Source organism: Rhinopithecus bieti, unplaced genomic scaffold, assembly GCF_001698545.2.
Source record: "Rhinopithecus bieti isolate Rb0 unplaced genomic scaffold, ASM169854v2 scaffold_6380, whole genome shotgun sequence".
Taxonomy (NCBI): domain Eukaryota; kingdom Metazoa; phylum Chordata; class Mammalia; order Primates; family Cercopithecidae; genus Rhinopithecus; species Rhinopithecus bieti.
In genome coordinates, this window is record NW_016806642.1 from 6,594,037 (window position 1) to 6,616,605 (window position 22,569).

The following is a 22,569-nucleotide window of genomic DNA, read 5'->3' on the forward strand; positions in this document are numbered from 1 at the left end:
AAAAAAAAAAAAAAAAAAAAAAAAACAAGATATAAAGTTATAAAATTTAGTTTCAATTATGTTAAAATAATTTCAAATATATATTTTGAAAAGACTGAAAGGAAAGATAACGAAATATTGTTATCTCTGAATGAAATAGTGATTTTTCTCGTGTGTGTCTCTCTGTGTGTGTGTGTGTGTGTCTACACACACACTTGTATTTTCCAAGCTTCTTTCTTTTGAAACATACTCTCACTCTGTCGCCCATGCTGGAGTGCAGTGGCATGATCACGGCTCACTGCAGCCTCGACCTCCTGGACTCAAATGGTCCTTCTACTTCAGGCTCCCGAGTAGCTGGGACTACAGGTATGTGCCACCGTACCTGGCTAATTTTGTATTTTTTGATGCACATGGGGTCTCACTATGTTGCCCAGGCTGGTCTCAAACTCCTGAACTCAAGTGATCCATCTGCCTCTGCCTCCCAAAGTGTTGGGATTACAGGCATGCGTCACCACGGCCAGCCTATTTTTCAAACTTTCTAACATGTAATTCTTCTATTACATAGTAGGAGAAAACTATTATTTAAAAAAATTTTTAAGGTAACTGAATTAACCATCTCATAGTTGTTTTTTAAAAGGGAATTCAGTGGTTTGCTCAACAACTTTAGAACAGGCAATTCTACACTCTGTTATATTGTAATAACACAGCTAAAGAAAAGCTACACTGAATCTACTTTATTAGCTAAAAGGCAAAGCATAGATTTCAGGAGATCAAATATTTTTATCACACGTACTGAGTTGACAGGTTTCAGAATTTACAAAGGAAAAAGCTGGAGGACAGAAGTTAAGCAATGTATACCATAATAAAGCTAGTAGTTGGCAGGACAGAAATAGAACCAGGAGATGATCGCTTCTCCTCAAGCCAAAACTTTTTCCACTAGTCCCTGCCACCACATATATAAAATTATACCCAGTACAGGGCAGTGTACAGCTATGTAGCATATATTCACCACACTAGAGCTATACCCTATGTAGTGGTTAAGCTCTAAAGTCAGCCCATATTGCAAAATCAAGCATTGTCAAAAATCACCTTTAACAAGTCTTTAAATTGCTTAAAGGGTGATATGCATAATCTTGTGCACACAACCCTGTTCAGTAATATGTGTAAATGTAAAATATATAGTAATGTAAATAGTACAGTCATGTGCCACATAATAACATTTCAGTCAACAAGGACCACATACGACAGTGGTCCTATAAGATAATGGAGCTGAAAAATTCCTATCACCTAGTGTTGTCACAGCTGTCATAATGTCATTCCACAATGCATTATTCACAAGTCTGTAGTGATGCTGGTATAAACAAACCGATTGTATGGCAGATAAAATTATGTACAGTACATAATATTTGATAATAAATGACTTAGTGGTTTAAGTATTTACTATACAATATTTTTTATTATTTTAGAGTGTACTCATTTTACTTTTTAAAAAAGAAATTACCTATAAAACAGCCTCAGGCAGGTGCTTTAGGAGGCACTGCAGAAGAAGGCACTGTTATCATAGGAGATGACAGCTCCATGTGTGTTACTGTCCCTAAAGACTTTCTAGTGGGACAAGACGTGGAGGTAGAAGATAGTGGTATTGATGATCCTGACCCTGGGTAGGCCAAAACTAATGTGTATGTTTGTGTTTTCATTTTTAACAAAAAAGTTTAAAAGGAAAAAAATTTAAAAATTTAAAAATAGAAAAAATCTTAGAATAAGAATAGAAAGAAAATATCTTTGTAGCGCTGTACAATGTGTGTTTTAAGCTAAGTGCTTATAAAACAGTCAAAAAACTAAAAATAATTTAAAAGTTTATAAAGTTAAAAAGTTACAGTAAGATGGTGAAACCCCATCTCTACTAAAAATACAAAAATTAGCCAGGTGTGGTGGTGGGCACCTGTAATCCCAGCTATTTGGGAGGTTGAGGCAAAGAACTGCTTGAACCTGGGAGGTGGAGGTTGCAGTCAGCCAAGATTGCTCCACTGCACTCCCGCCTGCAACAGGGCGAGACTCCATCTCAAAAAAAAAAAAAAAAAAGTTACAGAAAGATATGGTTAATTTATTATTGAAGAAATATAATGTTTTCTCATAAATTTAGTGTAGCCTAAGTGTACAGTGTTTATAAAGTCTACCATAGTGTACAGTAGTGTCCTAGGCCTTCACATTCACTCACCATAGACTCACTGATTCACCCAGAGCAACCTCCAGTCCTGCAGGTGCCATTCATGTAAATTCCCTACACAGGTACACCATTTTTTAATTTTTTATACCATCTTTTTATAATATATTTTCTATGTTTAGATACATTTAGATACACAAATACTTACCATTGTGTTATAATTGCTTCTAGTATTCAGTACAGTAACATGCTGTACAGATTTGTAGTCTAGGAGCAACAGGCTATACAGGTTGACTACTCCTTACCTGAAATGCTTAGGACCAGAAGTGTTTCCATTTTGGATTTTTTTCAGATTTTGAAATATTTGCATTATATACACTTACTGGTTCAGCATTCCAAAGCTGAAAATTCAAAAATCCAAAATCTGAAATCCTAAATGTCCCAAACAGCATTTCCTTTTGGTATCATGTCAGCACTCAAAATGTTTTGAATTCTGATGTATTTTGGATTTCAGATTTTCAGATTAGGGATATACTCAACCCATCCATACAGCCTAGGTATGTGGTAAGCTATACCATTCCAGGTTTGTGCAAGTACATCCAATTATGTTTGCACAACAATGAAATCACCTAACAACACATTTATCAGAACATATCCCCATCATTAAGCAATGTATGACCGTATATAATAAAGAGTATACATGGAAAAATATATTCCTGTTTTTTATTACAAGAGCTCATATAGTTAAACTAAGCTAAGTGTGCAAGTGATGTTAACTATCCTATTTCCTCACTACAAAATCTTAAATCCTTGTATCCAACTTTTACCCCTCACTGTACTTAAAACACTCTCTTAAAAAAATACTTTTCTTCTAGCCCTCAAATAAAAAGGCCTGTTATTAGTTTCTATTATTTCTACTGCAATCAACACTGCTGAGTATTTCTTTCTTAAAATACCATTTCCCTGATTTCTGCGATATTTTGCTTTCCTGTTTTTCCTTCTATTTTCTGAACGATTTATTCTCCATCTCCTCCTTCATTGACCCTACTTATTTCCACATCCCGAAATGCAGATAAAAATCAATTGTTCCTTTATCTTCTCTCTACATTCACTCCTTCTATATTCTCTTCCTTAATATTATCTACTATCAGTCTCAACAATTTCTCTGCAGGCTTTATTATCATCCATGTTTTTGCAGATGGGAGAACTGAAATATTGAGGGATTAGGTGACTCGTATAAGGTCACACAATTAGTAACTGACACAGTCAGGATCTGAGCATAGGTAGTTTTGTTCTGGTGTAACCATTACCACCTCCAGCAGTAGTCAGTGGAGGCATGACTGCAACATCAATTTAAATTGATCATAAAATTTCCATTTCTTCCTCCTAAAAGTAGCTCTCTTCCAGACTTCTCCATTTCTATCAATGGCAACATCATTTACATTAATTAGGAATATTTTATTGCAAGTGACAAATAAATAAAAAATAGAAAACAATAACAACAATTTCAAATAATACGAACTGTTTTCACCAGTCTGACATTGCTACTTTGATTAATTGATATCAGATGAACAGCTTCTACAATTCTCTTGACCTTTCTCTCTGAATCAAATAGGACTGTTGAAACCCCAAGTGTTAGTTTATATTCAATGAAGGGGCAGGTGGATGTAAGAGAACAGCACTGCATCTACATCCCATTACAGCAGGAGAGCAAAGCATTCCCAGAAACTTCCAGCACACACCCACTTATATTTCACTTACACCAAAGTGTTTCTAAAGAAATAGGAGACTAGAAAAACGAGTATTTGGTGGATACTGTCACTGCAAACAAAATCAGGATTCTTCAGCAAAAAAGAAAGAGGGATGAGTATTGAACAGATAACCAATGGTGTTTGTACACCATTCAGAGATGAGAACCACAATAAAAATAAAACCGGCTCATGTGCTCAGGAAGGACTGGAAGGTTTCTTTAGGATGTGTGGTCAGAAAAGACCAAGCTGCAACCTGAATAACCAGCAGTGCCCAACCTTTCAGGAACAAGGGACCGATTTCATGGCAATTTCTCCATGGACTGGGGGGTGGGGATGGATTCAGGATGATTCAAGTGCATTACATTTATTGTGTACTTTATTTATATTATTACATTGCAATATATAATGAAATAATTATACAACTCACCATAATGTAGAATCCATCAGAGCCCTGAGCTTGTTTTCCTGCAACTAGACTGTCCCATCTGGGGATGATGGGAGACAGTGACAGATCATCAAGCATTAGATTCTCATAAGGAGCATGCAACCTAGATCCCTTGCATATGCAGTTCACAATAGGGTTCACACTCCTATGAGACTCTAATGCCACCGCTGATCCGACAGGAGGCAGAGCTCAGGCTGTAATGTGAGTAGTGATAGGAATGGCTGTAAACACAGAGGAAGCTTCGCTTGCTAACCTGCCGCTCACCTTCTGCTTGCGGCCTGGTTCCTAACAGGCCACAGACTGGTACCAGTCCGTGGTCCAGGGCGGGGACCCCTGTGAATGACAATAAGGAACCAGACATAAAAGTTCTGGGTGAAGAGCACTCTAGGCAGGGAAATCAGAGAGTGCAAAGGCCCTAGGATGCCAGCACACTTTGCATATTCAAAGAACAGAAAGCAAGCCAGTGTGGCTTGCAGGTAGAGGAAAACAGTAAGGGTGGTACACAGGGCCAGATCACTCAGGTCCCTATAAGCCAAATTAACACAAGATATAGGTTTCACTGCTCCCTTAAACAGTCTACCTCATAAATATCCTACCATAGATTTCCCACAACATTTGACCTTGGTGGTTCTGCTCAGGATGTTTCTATCATCTAGCCATCCTTCATACTTCTTGTCTGATTGTACTAAACTCCATCAGTACTTAAAGTTCCAGTCCAAGTTCCACTGACAACTATCTCACTCTACAGTGATTATTCCCTTCTCCAAAGTCCTATACATTTGTCTAGTACAATGTAAGGATTACAAACATGCACTGTGGAGCTAGACAGTATCAGCTCAAAACTTGGCTGATACTTATTAATCAAATTACTATACCTGTCTCATTTTCCTTAGCTGTGAAATGTCAGTAATGATAGTATCTATCTCACAGAGTTGTTGTGCAGATTAAATCAGCTAATATATGTAAAGTACTTAGAAGATTGCCTGGCATCTAATGTGTTGGCTTTATCATTATTATTGAACTATCATAATATTAGTCTTCTGGCATTTAATTGTACAGTCATTTATCTTTAACATCCATTTCATGTCTCCCCAACTAAACTATAAGCTGCTGAAGATTTTAAAAGAACTCAGTTTCTATCATTAGATCCCAGAAGTATAGAAGACCTAAGAAAGTTACAAAGTCCCTCAGATTTCATGTGGAAAACACAGAACCAGAAGGAGGACCTCTAGGTGAACATAAGCCTGAAACACTAAAGTGATTTCAAAAAGACCTTTACGAAAATAGTGATGGGCATGGGAAACTCTGTACCACTGGAGAAAATGGGAGTAATTGTCCTAGAAGGGGAAACAACCCTATTCTCTTACTCGACTATAGAGCAAACCTATTCTCTTACTCTGTAAGACTACATACAGGCTGATTTCAACTCACCAAAAGAAGAAAGTTTTTAGCAATAAGGGTCTATCTGAAAATTGAAAATACTTCCAGGAAAAGTCATTAGCTCACTATAACCTGAAATAACGATTAGATACTCAACTGTCTGGAACATGGACTGATGTATAAATAGGGGACTACACAGCATAGTGCTTATGAGCACACAGTCTTGAGTTACTGTCTCAGGTGAATCGCAGTACCACCATTTATTAGCTGTGGCCTTTGTGAAAACTGCTAAACCTTTCTAAATATAAGATTCCTTATCTGTAAAATGGAGACAAAAGTAACTATCTCAGAAGGTTTGGTTGGTTAAATGAGATAATATACCACAGGTGAAGACTCAACAAATGTTAGCTTTGGACCAAACAACTTCTAAGATCTCAGGGATTCAATGGCTATAACATAAATTGTGTTTTGCAGCTAGAACTCAACTAGCCACTTGTAAATTTTTCCCCTGTGTTGATATACATTCTACAATCAAATAATTCATTCCCTAGTACATTTTCATTTGTGATTTTCTGTCCTCAAACACCAGCACTACTAGGTAATAAGATTAACAATGAATCGGCAATGTTTATCCTTGAATGACCAAATGATTAATAATCATTAAATTGAGAACAAATGAAAAAAATAAGAATAAAAGGGGGTATGAGATAAAATTAAAAAAATCTACATCAGGCCATTTACAACACAACAGAGCAGGGGAAATGCAACCCAAGTTTGTGAGTTAGGAAGGAGATGTTTCAGTGGGATACCCATGAAAAGTAAGCAAATTCGTCTTGCGGAACTTGAAGAGCAACAGTATACAAAGGCCAGAGACACCACGGAAAGCAGAGGGTAGACCCAAAAGGAAAACCAAGGGAACTGACAAAAACTTGTATGAACTCAATTCCCAGGTCCCTCCTTGCAACCAATACCCTTCTTCACCCCCTCTCCAGCCATCCCCATATAGGAAAATGAAGATTTATTCTTTGGAAAAACTGAATAGAAAATGATATGAACTCCAGTACACTAGACACAGTGATGACTTCAGAAGCTGAGTAACTGTCAGTCTAAAAATAGGAAACCGTAGGGTCCTCGGTATCCTTCACTTCCTGCTCCTGGAGCTCAAGCAGACAACATATATTCATTCCACAGGCTCTTAAGATACGGCAGAACTTTTCTTTGAGAAAATGAAACAACTCCAGAGAAAAGACCACCACTTACTAACATGTGGGGTTACCCAACAAAAGGCAAGTTCATTATATGATCATCCTAGTATGAAAGTTAACAGCTAAAAAGACAAGTTCAAACACATGGAGCTTCTACTCAGCTTTTTTCTGCCTTACTATTAAATATAAACAGAGAGAAGGTCACTAGTCATTTGGGGGAAAGCATATAAAGGAAAACCAGATGATTAAAAGAAAAAACAGCTGGACGTGGTGGCTCACGCCTGTAATCCCAGCACTTTGGGAGGCTGAGGTAAGCAGATCATGAGGTCAGGAGATCGAGACAATCCTGGCAAACACGGTGAAACACTGTCTCTACTAAAAATACAAAAAATTAGCCGGGCATGGTGGTGGGCGCTGTAGTCCCAGCTACTCAGGAGGCTGAAGCAGGTGAATGGCATGAACCCGGGAGGCAGAGCTTGCAGTGAACCGAGATCATGCTGCCGCACTCCAGCCTGGGCGACAGAGCAAGACTCCGTCTAAAACAAACAAACAAACAAAAACATGAAAGAGTCCAGAAGGAAGCATAAACAACAAAAGAAACAGAAGAAAACTTCAAAATTACTATAATTAATTTTCTAGGGGAAAAGAGAAACTACATCCACAAAAAAGAAAAGAATTACATGAAAAAAGAATAGAAAAAAAAATCAATAACAACTAAAAATGTAAGCATCCTAATTGAAATTTAAGAACAATAGAATAGGTAGAAGGTAAAGCAGAGGGAATCTTCCAGGACAAAAATATGAAGACATGGGAAACAGAAGGAAAAAAGAGAAAACTTAGGGAGCAATTCAGAAGATCCAAACTGTAGAATAAGGGTTTCAGAAGGTAAGAACAAAGAGAAGAAACAATTATTTTTAATTTCAAGGAAATTTCCCATAATGGAAGCAGGACAATCAATGACAAAGAATGCAAACCAAGACACATAATGAAGCTTCAAGATATTAGGGATAAATAACTGTAGCTGGCTGGGTACAGTGGCACATGCCTGTAATCCCAGAACTTTGGGAAGCTGAGGCAGGAGGATTGTGTGAGCCCAGGAGTGCAAGACCAGCCAGGGCAACATAGTGAAACCCTGTCTCCACAAAAAATGTAAAACTTAGCTGTTGTGGTGGTACACACCTGTGGTCCCAACTAGTAAGGAGGCTGAGGTGGGAGGATGGCTTGAGCCCATGAGGTAGGGGCTGCAGTGAGCTATGATTGCACCAATGCACTCCAGCCTGGGCAACACAGCAAGATCCTGTATCAAAAATAAAAATAACAGTAATAATTATAGCTAATATTTTAGTGCTACTATAAACCAAGCACTAGTCTATTAAATCTTTAATCCTCATAGTGATGTTACAGAGAAAGGTAGCTATTAGTATTTTCATTCCATGAGAAAGCTGATGCACAAAGAAGGGAAGCTGTGTGACTAAAGATACACAGCAATTAGGTGATAGAGCTGGGATTCTAACCTAAAAACTTTCAGAGAAAAAAAAAATTCATTTGGAGGAAAATAATGCAGAATGACATTAACTTCTTAACAACCCTAAATGCTAGAAGGGAGTGGAACAATGCTTCTAAAGTTCAGGGGAAAAATTATTTTCATTTTAGAATTTTGTATCCAATTAAAGTATCAATAAATTAAAAGATAAAGCTGGTCAACATGCAGGAATCCAAAAAATTTACCATCTATGCATGTTTTCCATAGGAAGGTACTACAAAATATGCTCCAGCAAGAGAAAGGAATAAACTAAAAGATTCAGAAGATAGGAGATCAAATACAGGAAAGTGGCATCAGGAAGTTCCAAACTGACCACTCCGCACCAGGCCTAGAGAACAGTTAAGACAAGAGTGAACAGAAAACAGAAATGAGCAGATCTCCAGGAAAAAAAAACAGATTTTTTCCTATGTTTATAATTATGAAAAACTTACCGCTAGGTAGTTGACAGATCCAACTGAACATTTAGAAAAAAAATAAATAGGTAAAAACAGAACTAAGGATATGAAAAAAGGGGGAAGGAGTACTAATTCCAAGATATACAAAGGACAGGAAAAAAGAAATGTAATCATAGCACATTATGTGATTAGTAAACAGTATTATGGAGGTGTAATGTGAACACTGAATAGTGACTAACCAAAATCTGTTTTATAACTGTACTGTGAGTATGGCTAGGAGAAGAGAAACAAGGTGAAAGGGTGTGGGAAGACCGTTAAATCCTCAAGTACTATAACTGAAAAATAACAAAGAATGTTTACAATGGACTAATCAAGAAATTGCAGAATAAGCACATTACAGCAGGTCCCCAAATAATGTCATTTCGTTCAACGTTGTGTGATTATAATGTTCATGAAGAAAAAAAATCACTTCCCAGCCACAGCCATCTGTGTGAAGTCTGCACATTCTCCTCATGCCTGTGTAAGTAGGTTATTCCAAGTTCTCTGGTTTCCTTTCGCATCCCAAACATGAGGTGAGCTGGTGTGTCTGCACTGTTCCAGTCTGGGAGAATAGTGGGGTGTGTGTGAGTATACCTTATGCCGGGTAGCTTCCCACCTTGCGTCCTGAGCCTCCAGAAGAGTCTCCGGCCACCTACAACCTGAACTGAATAGGCCAGCTGGAGAATGAATATATACAAATTATTGCCAAATAAAAATGTGTAAGGTATACAACAATCACACAAATGCTTAACAATAAACACGCGGCAACAAAGCGCTCAGTGAGCCTGCCAGATTTGTAATTGTTATGGAACTGTGTGGTGGTAGGAGGTGCTTCTTACAATTTTCGCTTTGCAAACTATTCCTTGATTTAACCCACCACCACAACTGCTGTCGCTCACTGATCCACCAACAACTGTAAGATAAACAATTATCTTACATTTCTTTTTTTCTAAGCTTTGTTTTTCTTGGAGTTAGTATTCCCATTCCTTTTCTCATTTCCTTAGTTCTCTTTGTAGCTATTTATTTTTTAAAAATGTTCCGTCATCTGTGAAATACCTTAATCTTTCTTAAATACAAGTACAGCTCATATTTATTTCAATGTTTAATATTAGAAGTATTTAAGTCTTTATTTGTAAGTTTGGTGATGCTTCTGTGACAAGAACTATGTCTTAGGAACTTAACTCTTGTTTATATCAATTATCCTATGGTAAAACCAGTTCCATTTTGTATCGTTTCATTTAAAGTCACAGTTTCCAAGAACCTATCAATGATGTTAAGGGAAGACTTATTGTTCTTAGAAATGCAGAGGTAAAATTCTAAATAAATAGCTAAAAGAGTTAAAAGTGAATATCTCTGAGGAGGTATTCTGTGGAGTGGGAAGTAACATGGCAAGGGACCCCTGATTTTCAGCATAAGCCTTTTATTGCAATTTCCATTTTAAAGTTAGTGTATGCCCTACTTTGATAAATATGAAAATTAATTTTTTGAACAAAACATATTTTGAGTTGTGCATTGAATAAAAGGACTATTCCAGTTTTAAGATAAATACACAGCAATTTAAGGAAAATAGAAGAACTAGGTAAAAACACACTGTAGATTTTCTATAACTCAATCACTGACCTCTTTACTAACTTATAAGTAAGACAACTTTATAACAAAGTCTCTTTAATTCATTTCTTCATTCAACAAATATTATTTACTGACCTTCTACAATGTGATAGCCAGTGCTAAGCACTGGGGATACAAAAATAAACAAAACCAACAAAATCCTTCCTTGTTGAGATGACATTCCAGTGGAATAAACAGATGATAGATAACTAAACAGAATGTGTATATATATATGATACAGCAGAATATATACATATATGTGTATAGTGATATGTGCTAAGGAGAAAAAACAATGAAGGAAGGGAATTCCAAATGTTTAAAGGATGCCCAGGGAAGACCTAAGAATGTGACACTTGAGTAAAGATCTGAAAGAAGGGAGAGAACCATGAGAATATCTGTAGGAAGAGAATGCCAGGCACAGGAAACAAACAAAACCCATGAAACAGGGGTGGGCACTGATCATTTTCAAGGAGACTAGTGTGCCTGTACTCAAGAGAGTTAAGGAAGAATGATAGGGAATGAGCTCAAAGAGGCAGCAGGGAGAAGCAGAGATTCCATTTACATAAAGCCTTGTGGGTTTGTAAGAGTTGGGGCTTTCACTCTGAGTTAGAAAGCTACTGTAAGATTCTTTAAAAAATCAACATAATCTTAGTTACACTCTAAACAAAATCACTCTGGCGGCTATGTTGCTTCTAGACTGTGGACAGAGCAAGGGAGATCAGTTAGGGAGCTACCGGAATAATTTCAAGGAAGATGTGAAGATGGGCCAGGGTAATAATGAGAGTGGTGAGAAATTATCAAATTCTAAGTACATTTTAAAGAACAGATGATGGGATTTGCTGATGCGTATGACATGGGGTTCGTGAGACAGAGCAAGGGATCCAGTTTTTGGGCTAAGCACCCAGGAAAATGGAGTTGTCATTTATTTAATAATCAAATTCTTTTCATTTGTTATTTTACTTCACTTTTATAATTTACTTCAGTACCATAATTTCTTTGGATGAATAGAAGATACAACTTTAATCTCATGTCTCTCTAAATAGTACTCATGGCAAAATTCTAATGAAATACAGAAACAAAACTTCTGTGTTACAAATTTTAAAAATATTTTTAGTTTATAGTCACATCTTACACCTTAAAAAAATAGCTAAAACAAGTATTTTATAAATATAATAATTAGGAGCATCATAATGGAGTAGCTTATATCAAATCAACCCTACCACCAAGAACCGCCACAAGAAATGGATGAAGTACAGCCAGGTGCAGTGGCTCACACCTGTAATCCCAGCACTTTGGGAGGCTGAGGTGGGTGATCACCTGAGGTCAAGAGTTCAAGACCAGCCTAGCCAACATGGTGAAAGACCAGCTGTACTAAAAACACAAAACTTAGTGGGGCATGGTGGCAGGCACCGGTAATCCTAGCTACTCAGGAGGCTGAGGCATGAGAATCACTCGAATCTGGGAGGCACAGGTTGTAGTGAGCCAAGATCGCACCACTGCACTCCAGCCTGGGGGCCAGAGTGAGACTCCGTCTCCAAAAAAAAAAAAAAAGGATAAAGTATGATAGATAAAACAACTGTTGGAAAGCATCTGAGAGCAATTAAGACAATTTAAGTCTTGAGAAATAAAAATCTTAGAGAGGCAAAGTCTATTAAGAAATGAGAGAAGCCAGTGATAATGGAATAAATATCTTTAAGATACTGAAAGAAAACAATTGCTAACATGGAATTTTATATCCAGTAAAAATATCCTTCAACAACAAAGGCAAGCTCTTCCTCTTCCCTTCCCCTCCCAAACAATTCATTTTTAAAGCCACTAGACGGGGCTGGGCAAAGTAGGTATGCATGTCCAGGTGGAGGTCAAGTGGGTATGTCGAAGACAGATTGGAACCTGGCAGACAGCAGACATCACTTTAACCAAGGGGTCAAAGTTAGCATCACCAATAAAGAGACAATAAAAATCACACGCCAATCACCAGGAAGCAGTCAAAAAAACATAGCATCACTTTGGTGATATATCTGGCAAAGATGTATAACCTGAAATTAATGAGGAAACTGTACAGACAAACCCAAATTGAGAGGACAATCTACAAAATTTTCAAAAGTGTCCTGTAAAAAACTAAGAAACATGTATCCTGTTATCTTAAAAAATATAATGTGAAAATCAAAAAAGATGATTAACTGCTCCAGATTAAAGAAGATTAAAGATGCATAAATGTAACATATTATTGTGAACTCAATCTTTTTGCTACATAGACATTATTGGGACAACTGGTGAAACCTGAATAATTTTGGGGGAATTAAATGGTGATAATGTACAATGCCACTTTCCTGATTCTGATAGTTATATTGTGATTATGTAGGAGAATGTCCTTATTTCTTAGTAAGAAGTACACACTCAACTATTCAAGGGTAATGGGGCATCATGCTAACAATTTATTCTCAAATGGTTCAGGAAAAAATTATTTGTATTATATTTACAACTTTTCTATAAATTTGCTATTGTTTCCATTTTTAAATGAAGGCATAATAAAGATGTGTTCAAACAAAAGCTGAGAGAATTTATCACCAGGTAACAGCACTAAAAGAAATAATAAAGTTCTTCAGAGAAAAGCGAAATGATCCCAAAAGGAAGCAGAGTAAAAACAGGAAAAAAAATGAAGGGCATCAGAAAGGGTAATACTGACTCTTTAAAAAAAACACAATGCCTTGTGGAATTTAAAATCCTACAGGATTCAAGTATTTGATGACACAAAGTACAAAAACAGAATTTAAGGTAAGAAATATTACTAAGAGATAGAGGAACATTTAAAAGTTGTAATTCAATAGGAAGACCTAACAGTCCTAAGTTTGTATGTAACTAATAACAAAGCCTCAAAATGTATAAAACAAACAAACAAAAAAGATCTTAAAGGAGAAACAGACAATCTACCATCACAATTGGAGACTTTTATAACATGTCTTTCTGTAATTTAAAAATGATATAGCATGGCCGGGCGCGGTGGCTCAAGCCTGTAATCCCAGCACTTTGGGAGGCCGAGACGGGCGGATCACAAGGTCAGGAGATCGAGACCATCCTGGCTAACACGGTGAAACCCCGTCTCTACTAAAAAATACAAAAAACTAGCCGGGCGAGGTGGCGGGCGCCTGTAGTCCCAGCTACTCGGGAGGCTGAGGCAGGAGAATGGCGTGAACCCGGGAGGCGGAGCTTGCAGTGAGCTGAGATCCGGCCACTGCACTCCAGCCCCGGCGACAGAGTGAGACTCCGTCTCAAAAAAAAAATAAAAATAAAAAAATAAAAATGATATAGGAAAGAAAAAAGAACATAAAATATTTCAACAACATAATTACTCAGACATGAGGGGAGGTAGGGAGGAAGATTATTAACAGGAAGATTAGAGACAGTGCTAACTAGAACTATTCCAAAGAGATGCTGAAATCTGAAGAAGGCGAAGAACAGAAGAATGGTTGTTTTGGAGGCACTCCATTAAACCTGATTTCATCATATTCATCTGACCTTCAAATTTTCTACTCTCAACTCTCCTAGACCATTCGCCTCCCTGTCCACAGGGATTTCCACAGTTGACCATTTCAATGAAATAAAAGATACTACTAAACTGACTTGAAATTCTGCTCTCCCCATCATGCCAAACTCTATTGTTCCCTTTACCTACTCCTAATTCAAGGCTTTCAAGAGTCTTAAAGCAAGACATGAAACTCTATTAGGTCCATTATGATTAGAAAGACACTTACTCTTCTCCTGGTGATTTTTTACTCATTGTGTGGTGGATCTAAATAGGGCAGGTTTCATGGACACGTTAAGATCCTCACAGAAAATGCAGTGAATACATACTATTAAACATTTTTTGCACTCCCCAAATTAAATTATGTCTCTTCTATTTTTCTTCCTCAAGACACTGTATTTTCTTCTTGATGAAACTTTTAACTTTTTTTTTTTTTTTTTTTTTTTTTTTTTGAGACGGAGTCTCGCTCTGCCGCCCAGGCTGGAGTGCAGTGGCCCGATCTCAGCTCACTGCAAGCTCCGCCTCCCGGGTTCACGCCATTCTCCTGCCTCAGCCTCCCAAGTAGCTGGGACTACAGGCGCCCGCCACGTCGCCCGGCTAGTTTTTTGTATTTTTAGTAGAGACGGGGTTTCACCATGTTAGCCAGGATGGTCTCGATCTCCTGACCTCGTGATCCGCCCGTCTCGGCCTCCCAAAGTGCTGGGATTACAGGCTTGAGCCACCGCGCCCGGCCGAAACTTTTAACTTTTGTTATACACTTGTGTGTTTAATGTCCACTGGACTGTAAGTTCACGAAGCCAGGAGTCTCAACTATCTTGTTGACCACTGCATATCCAGCTCTAGACAGTCATTCAACAAAATGGACCCTTACTATGAGCTGGGCACTGTTCTAGATGCTTTAGGATATGTCAGTGCTTTGACTTACAGTTTCTGTTTGTTTTTTATTTATTCCCAATGCTTCAGTATGACTTATGCTTTTTTTGTTCTGTTTTATTTTGAGACAAAGTCTCGCTCTGTTGACCAGGCTGGAGAGGAATGGCACAATCTTGGCTCACTGCAACCTCCGCCTCCTGGGTTCAAGTTATTTTCATGCCTCAGCCTCCTGAGTAGCTGGAAATACAGGCACACACCACCATGCCTGGCTAATTTTTGCATTTTTAGTAGAGACGGAGTTTCACCATGTTGGCCAGGCTGGTCTTGAACTCCTGACCTCAGGTGATCCGCCCACCTCAACCTCCCAAAGTGCTGGGATTACAGGTGTGAGCCACCATCCCCTGCCCAGTATGACTTATGTTTTGAAAGAATTACGGGGCTGCTGAATTGAGAACCAGCTAGAGGCAGGGAAGTGAGGCTTGGAAACTACATAAGAGATCACTAAAGTAACGACAGTGTCTCAGACCAGTGTTGCAAGAGCAGTAGGGAGGGTGGTGAAAAGAGGTCTGATTCTAGATATACTTTGAATCTACAATTTGTTATGAGATATGAGAGAGAGAAGGGAAGTAAGAATAATCCAAGGCGTTGGCCTGAGCTGACAGTGGATAAATTTGCAATCAAATGAGATAAGGAAAACTGTAAGCGAAACAGGATTCAGAAGGAAGATCAGGAATTTGATTTTGGAAGCGTATGCCAGACATACAAGGGACACTGAATAGCAACTGGACATTATAATCTATAATTTGGAAAATAATTTTGGGCTAAAGATACGATCTTGGATTATAATTGATATTTAAAGCTATATGACTGGATGAGTTCATCAAGATAAAGAAGATATCAGAACTAAAGGCTAAGCCCTAAGCTACCTCAACATTAAGAGGCTGGGGAAGAAAGCAGGCAAAGAAGACTAAAGAAGGAGCAATCAGTGAAGAATGAGAAAAACCAAAACAGTTTGGTGTCCTGGAAGCCAATGTGAAGAAGATGTAGGAAGGTGAAGTGGATGTTCACCTATAGCAAATGCTTCTGTTATGACAAGTAGAATGAACTCTGAGCTTCGACCAATGGACTTGGCAACGTAGGGTCATTAGTGACCTTGAAGAGGAATTCTGGTGGAGTCATAGGGATGAAAGCACTCAAGTATTTGCTGACTAAATGAATGATCGTATTAATGAACTTTTTCCATTAATTTGTTCTCCTGGTCACCTAGATGTAAAACAGACTTGTTAGTGAGCTCTCTCTTTCCCTTGCCACTTTCTAAGTGGCTGTCTTACTGATTTACCTTCACAAACTTTCTCAAAGTACTTCCTTCCTCTTTAATTCTACAGCTTCTGTACTAATCTAGGTCCTTGAAGAAGACATTGAAATCAATGAAGAAAAATCAGACTCTTTGATAAATTATGCTAAAATAACCATTTGTCCATGTGAGGAAAAAAAGATATCTACTTTAAAACATATACAAGTTCTAGACTGGGCGCAGTGGCTCACACTTGCAATTCCAGCACTTTGGTAGGCTGACGCAGGAGGATCACCTGAGGTCAGGAATTCAAGACCAGCTTGGTCCACATGGTGAAACCCTGTGTCTACTAAAAATACAAAAATTAGCTGGGCGTGGTGGTGCATGCCTGTAATCCCAGCTTCTAGGGAGGCTAAGGCAGGAGAATTGCTTGAACCCGGGAGGTGGAGGTTGAAGTGAACCAAGATCACACCCCTGCACTCCACATTGGGTGACTGAGCAAGACTCCATCTCAAAAAAAAAATAAAACATATACAAGTTCTATATGTGAAACATAAAACTTCCGGAAGGAGTATAGAATATGTTTATGACTTTTGCTTATTAAAGATTTCAAAAGCCATAAAAGTGTTATTAATTTGAGTATATTAAAATTAAAGACACAATTAACAAGTAAAAATAGTGGCACAGGAGAATATATTTGTAACACATAAAGCCAACAAAGCAGAAGTATCTAGAATTATAAAGATTTCCTTCATATCAAATAGCCCTATAGAAAAATAGAGAAAAAGAATGAATGGGAAATTCACAAAAGAGGAAACAAATGGGCAAATAAACTTTGATTAAATGTTCAACCTTAGTATCAATCTGGGAAATATAAATTAAAACTACAAAGAGGTACTATTCATATCCACAAGATTGGTTAAAATTTTAAAGTTTGACAATATCAAGTGTTAATAAGGATGTTAAAGAAATTCTTATATACTGCTTGGCATGATCACTCTGGAGAGTATTTAACAACATACAGCAAACCTAAAAATACGCTTATCTTATGACCCAGAAATTCCACTGTAATGTATCTAGTATATCTAATGTAACCCTGCTTACAGTATTATACATGCACAAAGAGATATGTACAAGAATATTATTTAAAACATTATTTGTAATTAAACAAATAAAACAAGGAGTTTTAAGTTCTCAGAAACAAGCCAGATGACCATCAAAGAAAGTAAGTTTAAATAAGAAGAGTGTATTACAGAATGGACCACTATTCAGCTGTTTAAATGAATAAGCTAGACCAACATGTACGGTTACATAAATAATCTCTAAGTCACTGTTAAATAAAAATGTTGCAGATGAATATATCTCTTTATATAAAAAATTAACAAAAAATTTAATAAATGTAAAATAATATTGTTTATGGATATATAAAGTATGGGTATGATACACTAATTCAGGATAGTGATTGCCACTGGGAAGGAAGAAAAGGAATAAGATTGGTGGACGAAAACACACTTATTAATTATATATGTAATTTTCTTAAGCTCAGTGGTAATACATGGGTATTTATTATATTATTCTCTATATTTCCGTATGCCTGAAATTTTAAAATTAATTTAACAAAATCAACATATTACTAAAGTACAACTTCTTCAGCCTTCATTCAAGACTCTCCATGGTATTATTCTAATCTACTTTTCTAGCCTCTTCCTTCAGTATTTCCTACAGCAGTGTTTCCCAAAACTCAGAGACTTATATACCTCTTTCACTATTTTTGTTATGTAGCCATCTCTATCATGATTAATATTTTTCTTTTCATCATTTTTAACTTAAATAGCCTTGTACAAATCAATAAATAATATTTAAGGCCGGGCGCGGTGGCTCAAGCCTGTAATCCCAGCACTTTGGGAGGCCGAGACGGGCGGATCACAAGGTCAGGAGATCAAGACCATCCTGGCTAACACGGTGAAACCCTGTCTCTACTAAAAACTACAAAAAACTAGCCAGGCGAGGTGGCAGGCGTCTGTAGTCCCAGCTACTCGGGAGGCTGAGGCAGGAGAATGGCGTGAGCCCGGGAAGCGGAGCTTGCAGTGAGCTGAGATCCGGCCACTGCACTCCAGCCTGGGTGACAGAGCGAGACTCCGTCACCACAAAAAAAAAAAAAAAAAAAAAAATGTAATATGCCAGTTAATATAAGTATTAAAATGTTTGTCCTAGTGCCACCTAAAAACAAGTGTCACATTTTGGGATGCCCTGTCTTATGCAAGTGGTTCTCAAATTTGGCACACAAGATCGTGTGGGAGGCTTGTCAGAAATGGAGACTCTCAGGCCACACCTTTAGGGATTCTGATTCAGGCAGTCAGAAGCAGAAACCCTGCCTAATATGAAGCCTTGGCACCTACCAAGTTGGACTACTTGCCATTCTCTAGACAAACTCTCCACTTTCCTTCTATACTTTTCCTCTTGGTATTTCCTCAGCTTGAAGTAACCCCTCTCTTTCCCTAAGCCAGCAGAAATTAAGCCTATACATTAAAGCCCTTCTTAAATATGACCATCACAATAAAGTACTTTGACTTAGATGTGACATCTCTCTCGTTTCAACCCTCTTCTTTCCTCTATCAATTTATTTCTATTTCCATATGGATGCTTATCATATTCAATGTAATATATGTCTACTTGTCTTATTCCCGCTACTGAAGTATAAATGTTACTTGAGGATGGAAGCTTTACACCTTGTTCTAAAGCAGAGATTGTATCCTGGTCATTTTATGCTCTGTATATGATAGTTATGCAGATACTTGCTAGACTGAATTCTGCTAAACACTGAATCAGTTTAACAATTTTTATTAATATTTTAAAATCATATAGCATAAGGAGTTATTCATTCACAGGGTATTACGAATTAAACATGAGACTCTAGACTAACAGCTTCATTTTCAAAATAAGAAAACTGAAAATATATATCTTATATAGAAACAAATAATTTTAAGTTAATTTAATTTTTAAAGGTTAAAAAAAACTGGTCGAACTAAAACTGCCCAATTCAGTTTTTAAGAAAAAAAGGCAAGTGCTTAACTTATAACCTTCCAGGCAAAAGAAACTGACTGTGTTATTAACTGACATGGTGAGTTTTGGATACTGCTACAAAAAGCTACTCACTTAAGAAGAACAGTATTATTACAGCAAAGTTAATTGATTCTTACACAATTCTCAGTACTGCCAAAAGACATTTCAATATAATTTCTCTTTACCTTAATGCATATTATTCTGATGCTCAAGAGTAATAATTTCTAAGTATTTTTCCAATGTAAAAACCATAACTGTCTTTAATTAGAAAATATCAACACACAACTCATTAATTTTGTTTTTTTTAATTTGCTAATAATAATCTGGTTTGTTTCTATTCTAGGAGTCAACTGCTTTACTGTTTTAAACGTATTTATTTTAGTCCAGATAGAAAATAAATGAATAGAAACAGAGAAATAGGACTTTTTAATGGAAAATGTTCATCAACATCAATAAATATCACAATATCACCTGTATTTGTATACTTTAGCATACACATGATACTTTGTAAAGACAAAAAACTGTCAAATTAAAATATACAAATGCATATACTAATTTCCAGTAATAGGAGGAAAGATGAAAAATATATATTTTGTTATGTTCACCTGGCCTTCCATGTTGAAAAAGGAGAATGAAAAGAGAACAACTGTGAGAAATGAAGACTATGGAATGGTTCTCACATATCTCATTTGCTCCTTTCCTCATTCACTTTTCTGTCATATTCCTGTTAAATTTCCTCTTTCATATGGCAGGTCAAGTAAACTAAATCTAGCTTATATGAAACATTTTATTTATCATTCCACTTTTACACTGTAAAAACAAAATTTCAACTCACTATGTCCACTTTCCCGAATAAAATTAACTGGAAATAAAGCAGTAATAAGTTACTATTATACATAAGCTCCAGTTAAGAATTCTGAGGTCAGGAGTTCGAGACCAGCCTGACCAACATGGAGAAACCGCGTCTCTACTAAAAATACAAAATTGGCCAGGCATGGTGGCACATGCTGTAATCCCAGATACTCAGGAGGCTGAGGCAAGAGAGTTGCTTGAACCTGGGAGGCAGGGGTTGCGGTAAGCCGAGATCGCGCCATTACACTCCAGCCTGGGCAACAAGAACGAAACTTGGTCTTAAAAAAAAAAAAGAATTCCCAAAAATAACTAGTATTGGTCTTACTTACCATAAAATGATAGCCTAACTATTGATACAAATAAAGAGAGCTATCTAAGTATGCTTGCTTCTTTAAAAAGTAGTATTTTTTTTATTTTCTAAAGTACTAAATATAGAGAGCTATTAAGGTTCCATAAATGTTTTAGCAGTACTCAAGGACCAAAAAAAAGTAGAAGTATAAATGTAATGAGAAGAAGTTAAATAAACCTCTTTCAAAGATCCTATAAGTAGAATAGATCAGATTAGACAAGCTTATTGGAAGGTAAAAACACAGCTCATTTGATATAGCAGTTCTGAGAAATCCAAAATACCATTTGTCTTTTAAAAAAATCAAAGAAGCATTTGGACTAACAAGAAATAATGCACAATTTGGCTTGATCAAATACTTCATTAATTTTTTTCCTACCCCTAAGGGATTGCCCTTTTAAAATCTTCTTCAAATAGAATATAACCTAATTGCTTGCACAGGTCTACAGTTTGCAAAAGGATTTTTATTTCAACAGTGCCACCTAGTGGACCAATCACTACTTTCAACTGGTCACTAGTTTATTTCATTTGCCTCAAACGCTAAGATTCCTCAAATAGCTTTTTTTTTTCAGTTCACAATACTCCTAATGATATTAACATTCAAGAGGAAATTTTTAAAAATATCATAATTTACAGATTTTTACCTTCTGACAGTCTGTCTCTAATAAAATTAGGTCATTTACAAATACAATATTTTAAATAAAGGTACCTTGGTGATTTCTTCAGAAGCTCGTTCGAAGTCCTGAACATTTCGACAATAAAATCCTATTGTACAGCTGGGATCCATTTTCGAAACGACATCTTTTGGGAGAAGGGCAGTGGAATGTCTGTAATTTTAAAGTTCTTTAGGATTAATTTATCTTTATTTGATAGACAAGTTTATATAAAACTATTATTTAAAATTTTCTATCTAGCTTTTTCTCATCACTATAAACATGATTTTCAAATGGTGTTTTAGTTCATCCTATGCAGATGGTCCTCCCCACTCTGCAAAACTATAAAACACAAGAGCCAACTTTTGTATATATTTAATTTACCAAATTTCAGCCTTTTGTGACATTAGTGCCATTCTGCAAAAGAAAGGAAGCGTGTCAAAAGTGGTATGCATTTCTAACACTTGAAAACACGAAAAAGATATGCACAGCCTAGTACAAGGCTTGGAATCGAGTTAGTCATTTCTATTAAAATGCAGTTAAGTCTGTTTTGTTGGAGATTTTGGGTAATGTTTACTTTTTAAACAAATATACAGATTCAGGTAAATGTTCTATATTGACATAAAAACAGGTCAACTTGAGGGGTTTAGCAATTCACACAATTAGTACATAACTGCATATTCTTCAACTTTCTCTTTGAGTGTGCTTTAATTCTTGTTTCTTCTCAGACAACAGGCTGGAACAGGTGAAACCATTCCATTATGGTCCTTGCTCTCTTTCTCATCAGTCCTTTTGTCTCTTTAGTTCACTTTTCTCCAACAGACACAGTGCCACAGATATAAATGGGCTGGGGAGGCTGCCCTAGTTTCTCTACTGTCTTGCTAATGGATTTGGCTAGAGTTTGGCATCTTTAGGGAATACAAAAGTAGAAAAAGGGCAGAATATAAAAGTAATCATTGCAATCTTTATGTTCTTCACAATCACACCTTAGTACTATGTTTAAAAAATTTTTTTAATGCTTAAATGCTTTGCCTGTCCTTAAAAATCACTGATGTGACCAAGTCTTTTTCTGTATGTAGAAAAAATAAGTTTGTGTTAAAAAGAACGTAAGACGATATATTCATATTTATATAAATAAACTAAGGATATACAAAAATTAACAAGTTTGTGGGAAAGGGAGAGAACTGGGCAGATAGGAGACAAGTGTGGGAAATATTTGAATTAAAGAACAAGCTCAATTAAGAAATAATCTAGGAGCTGGGTGCTATGGCTCCCATGTACAATCCCAGCTATTCAGGAGGCTGAGGCAGGAGGACTGCTTGAGCCCAGAAGTTTTGAAGCTGCAGTAAGACATGATCATGCCACTACACTTCAGCCTGGGTCAGAGGGCAAGATTCTATCTTCATTAAGGGGAGGGGAGGGGAAGGGGGAGGAGGAGAAGCAGAGGAGGGCAGGG

At 36.9% G+C, this 22,569-nt stretch overlaps 1 protein-coding gene across 1 annotated transcript in view; it reads right to left on the minus strand.

Annotated features, from left to right (window-relative positions):
* ATG4C (autophagy related 4C cysteine peptidase) overlaps positions 1-22,569 on the minus strand; it is a 72,178-nt gene that overhangs the window by 3,987 nt on the left and 45,622 nt on the right. Inside the window, 2 exon segments of the mRNA XM_017877217.1 lie at positions 21,170-21,251; positions 21,253-21,287. Of these exon segments, the coding sequence (XP_017732706.1) occupies positions 21,170-21,251; positions 21,253-21,287 (117 nt within the window).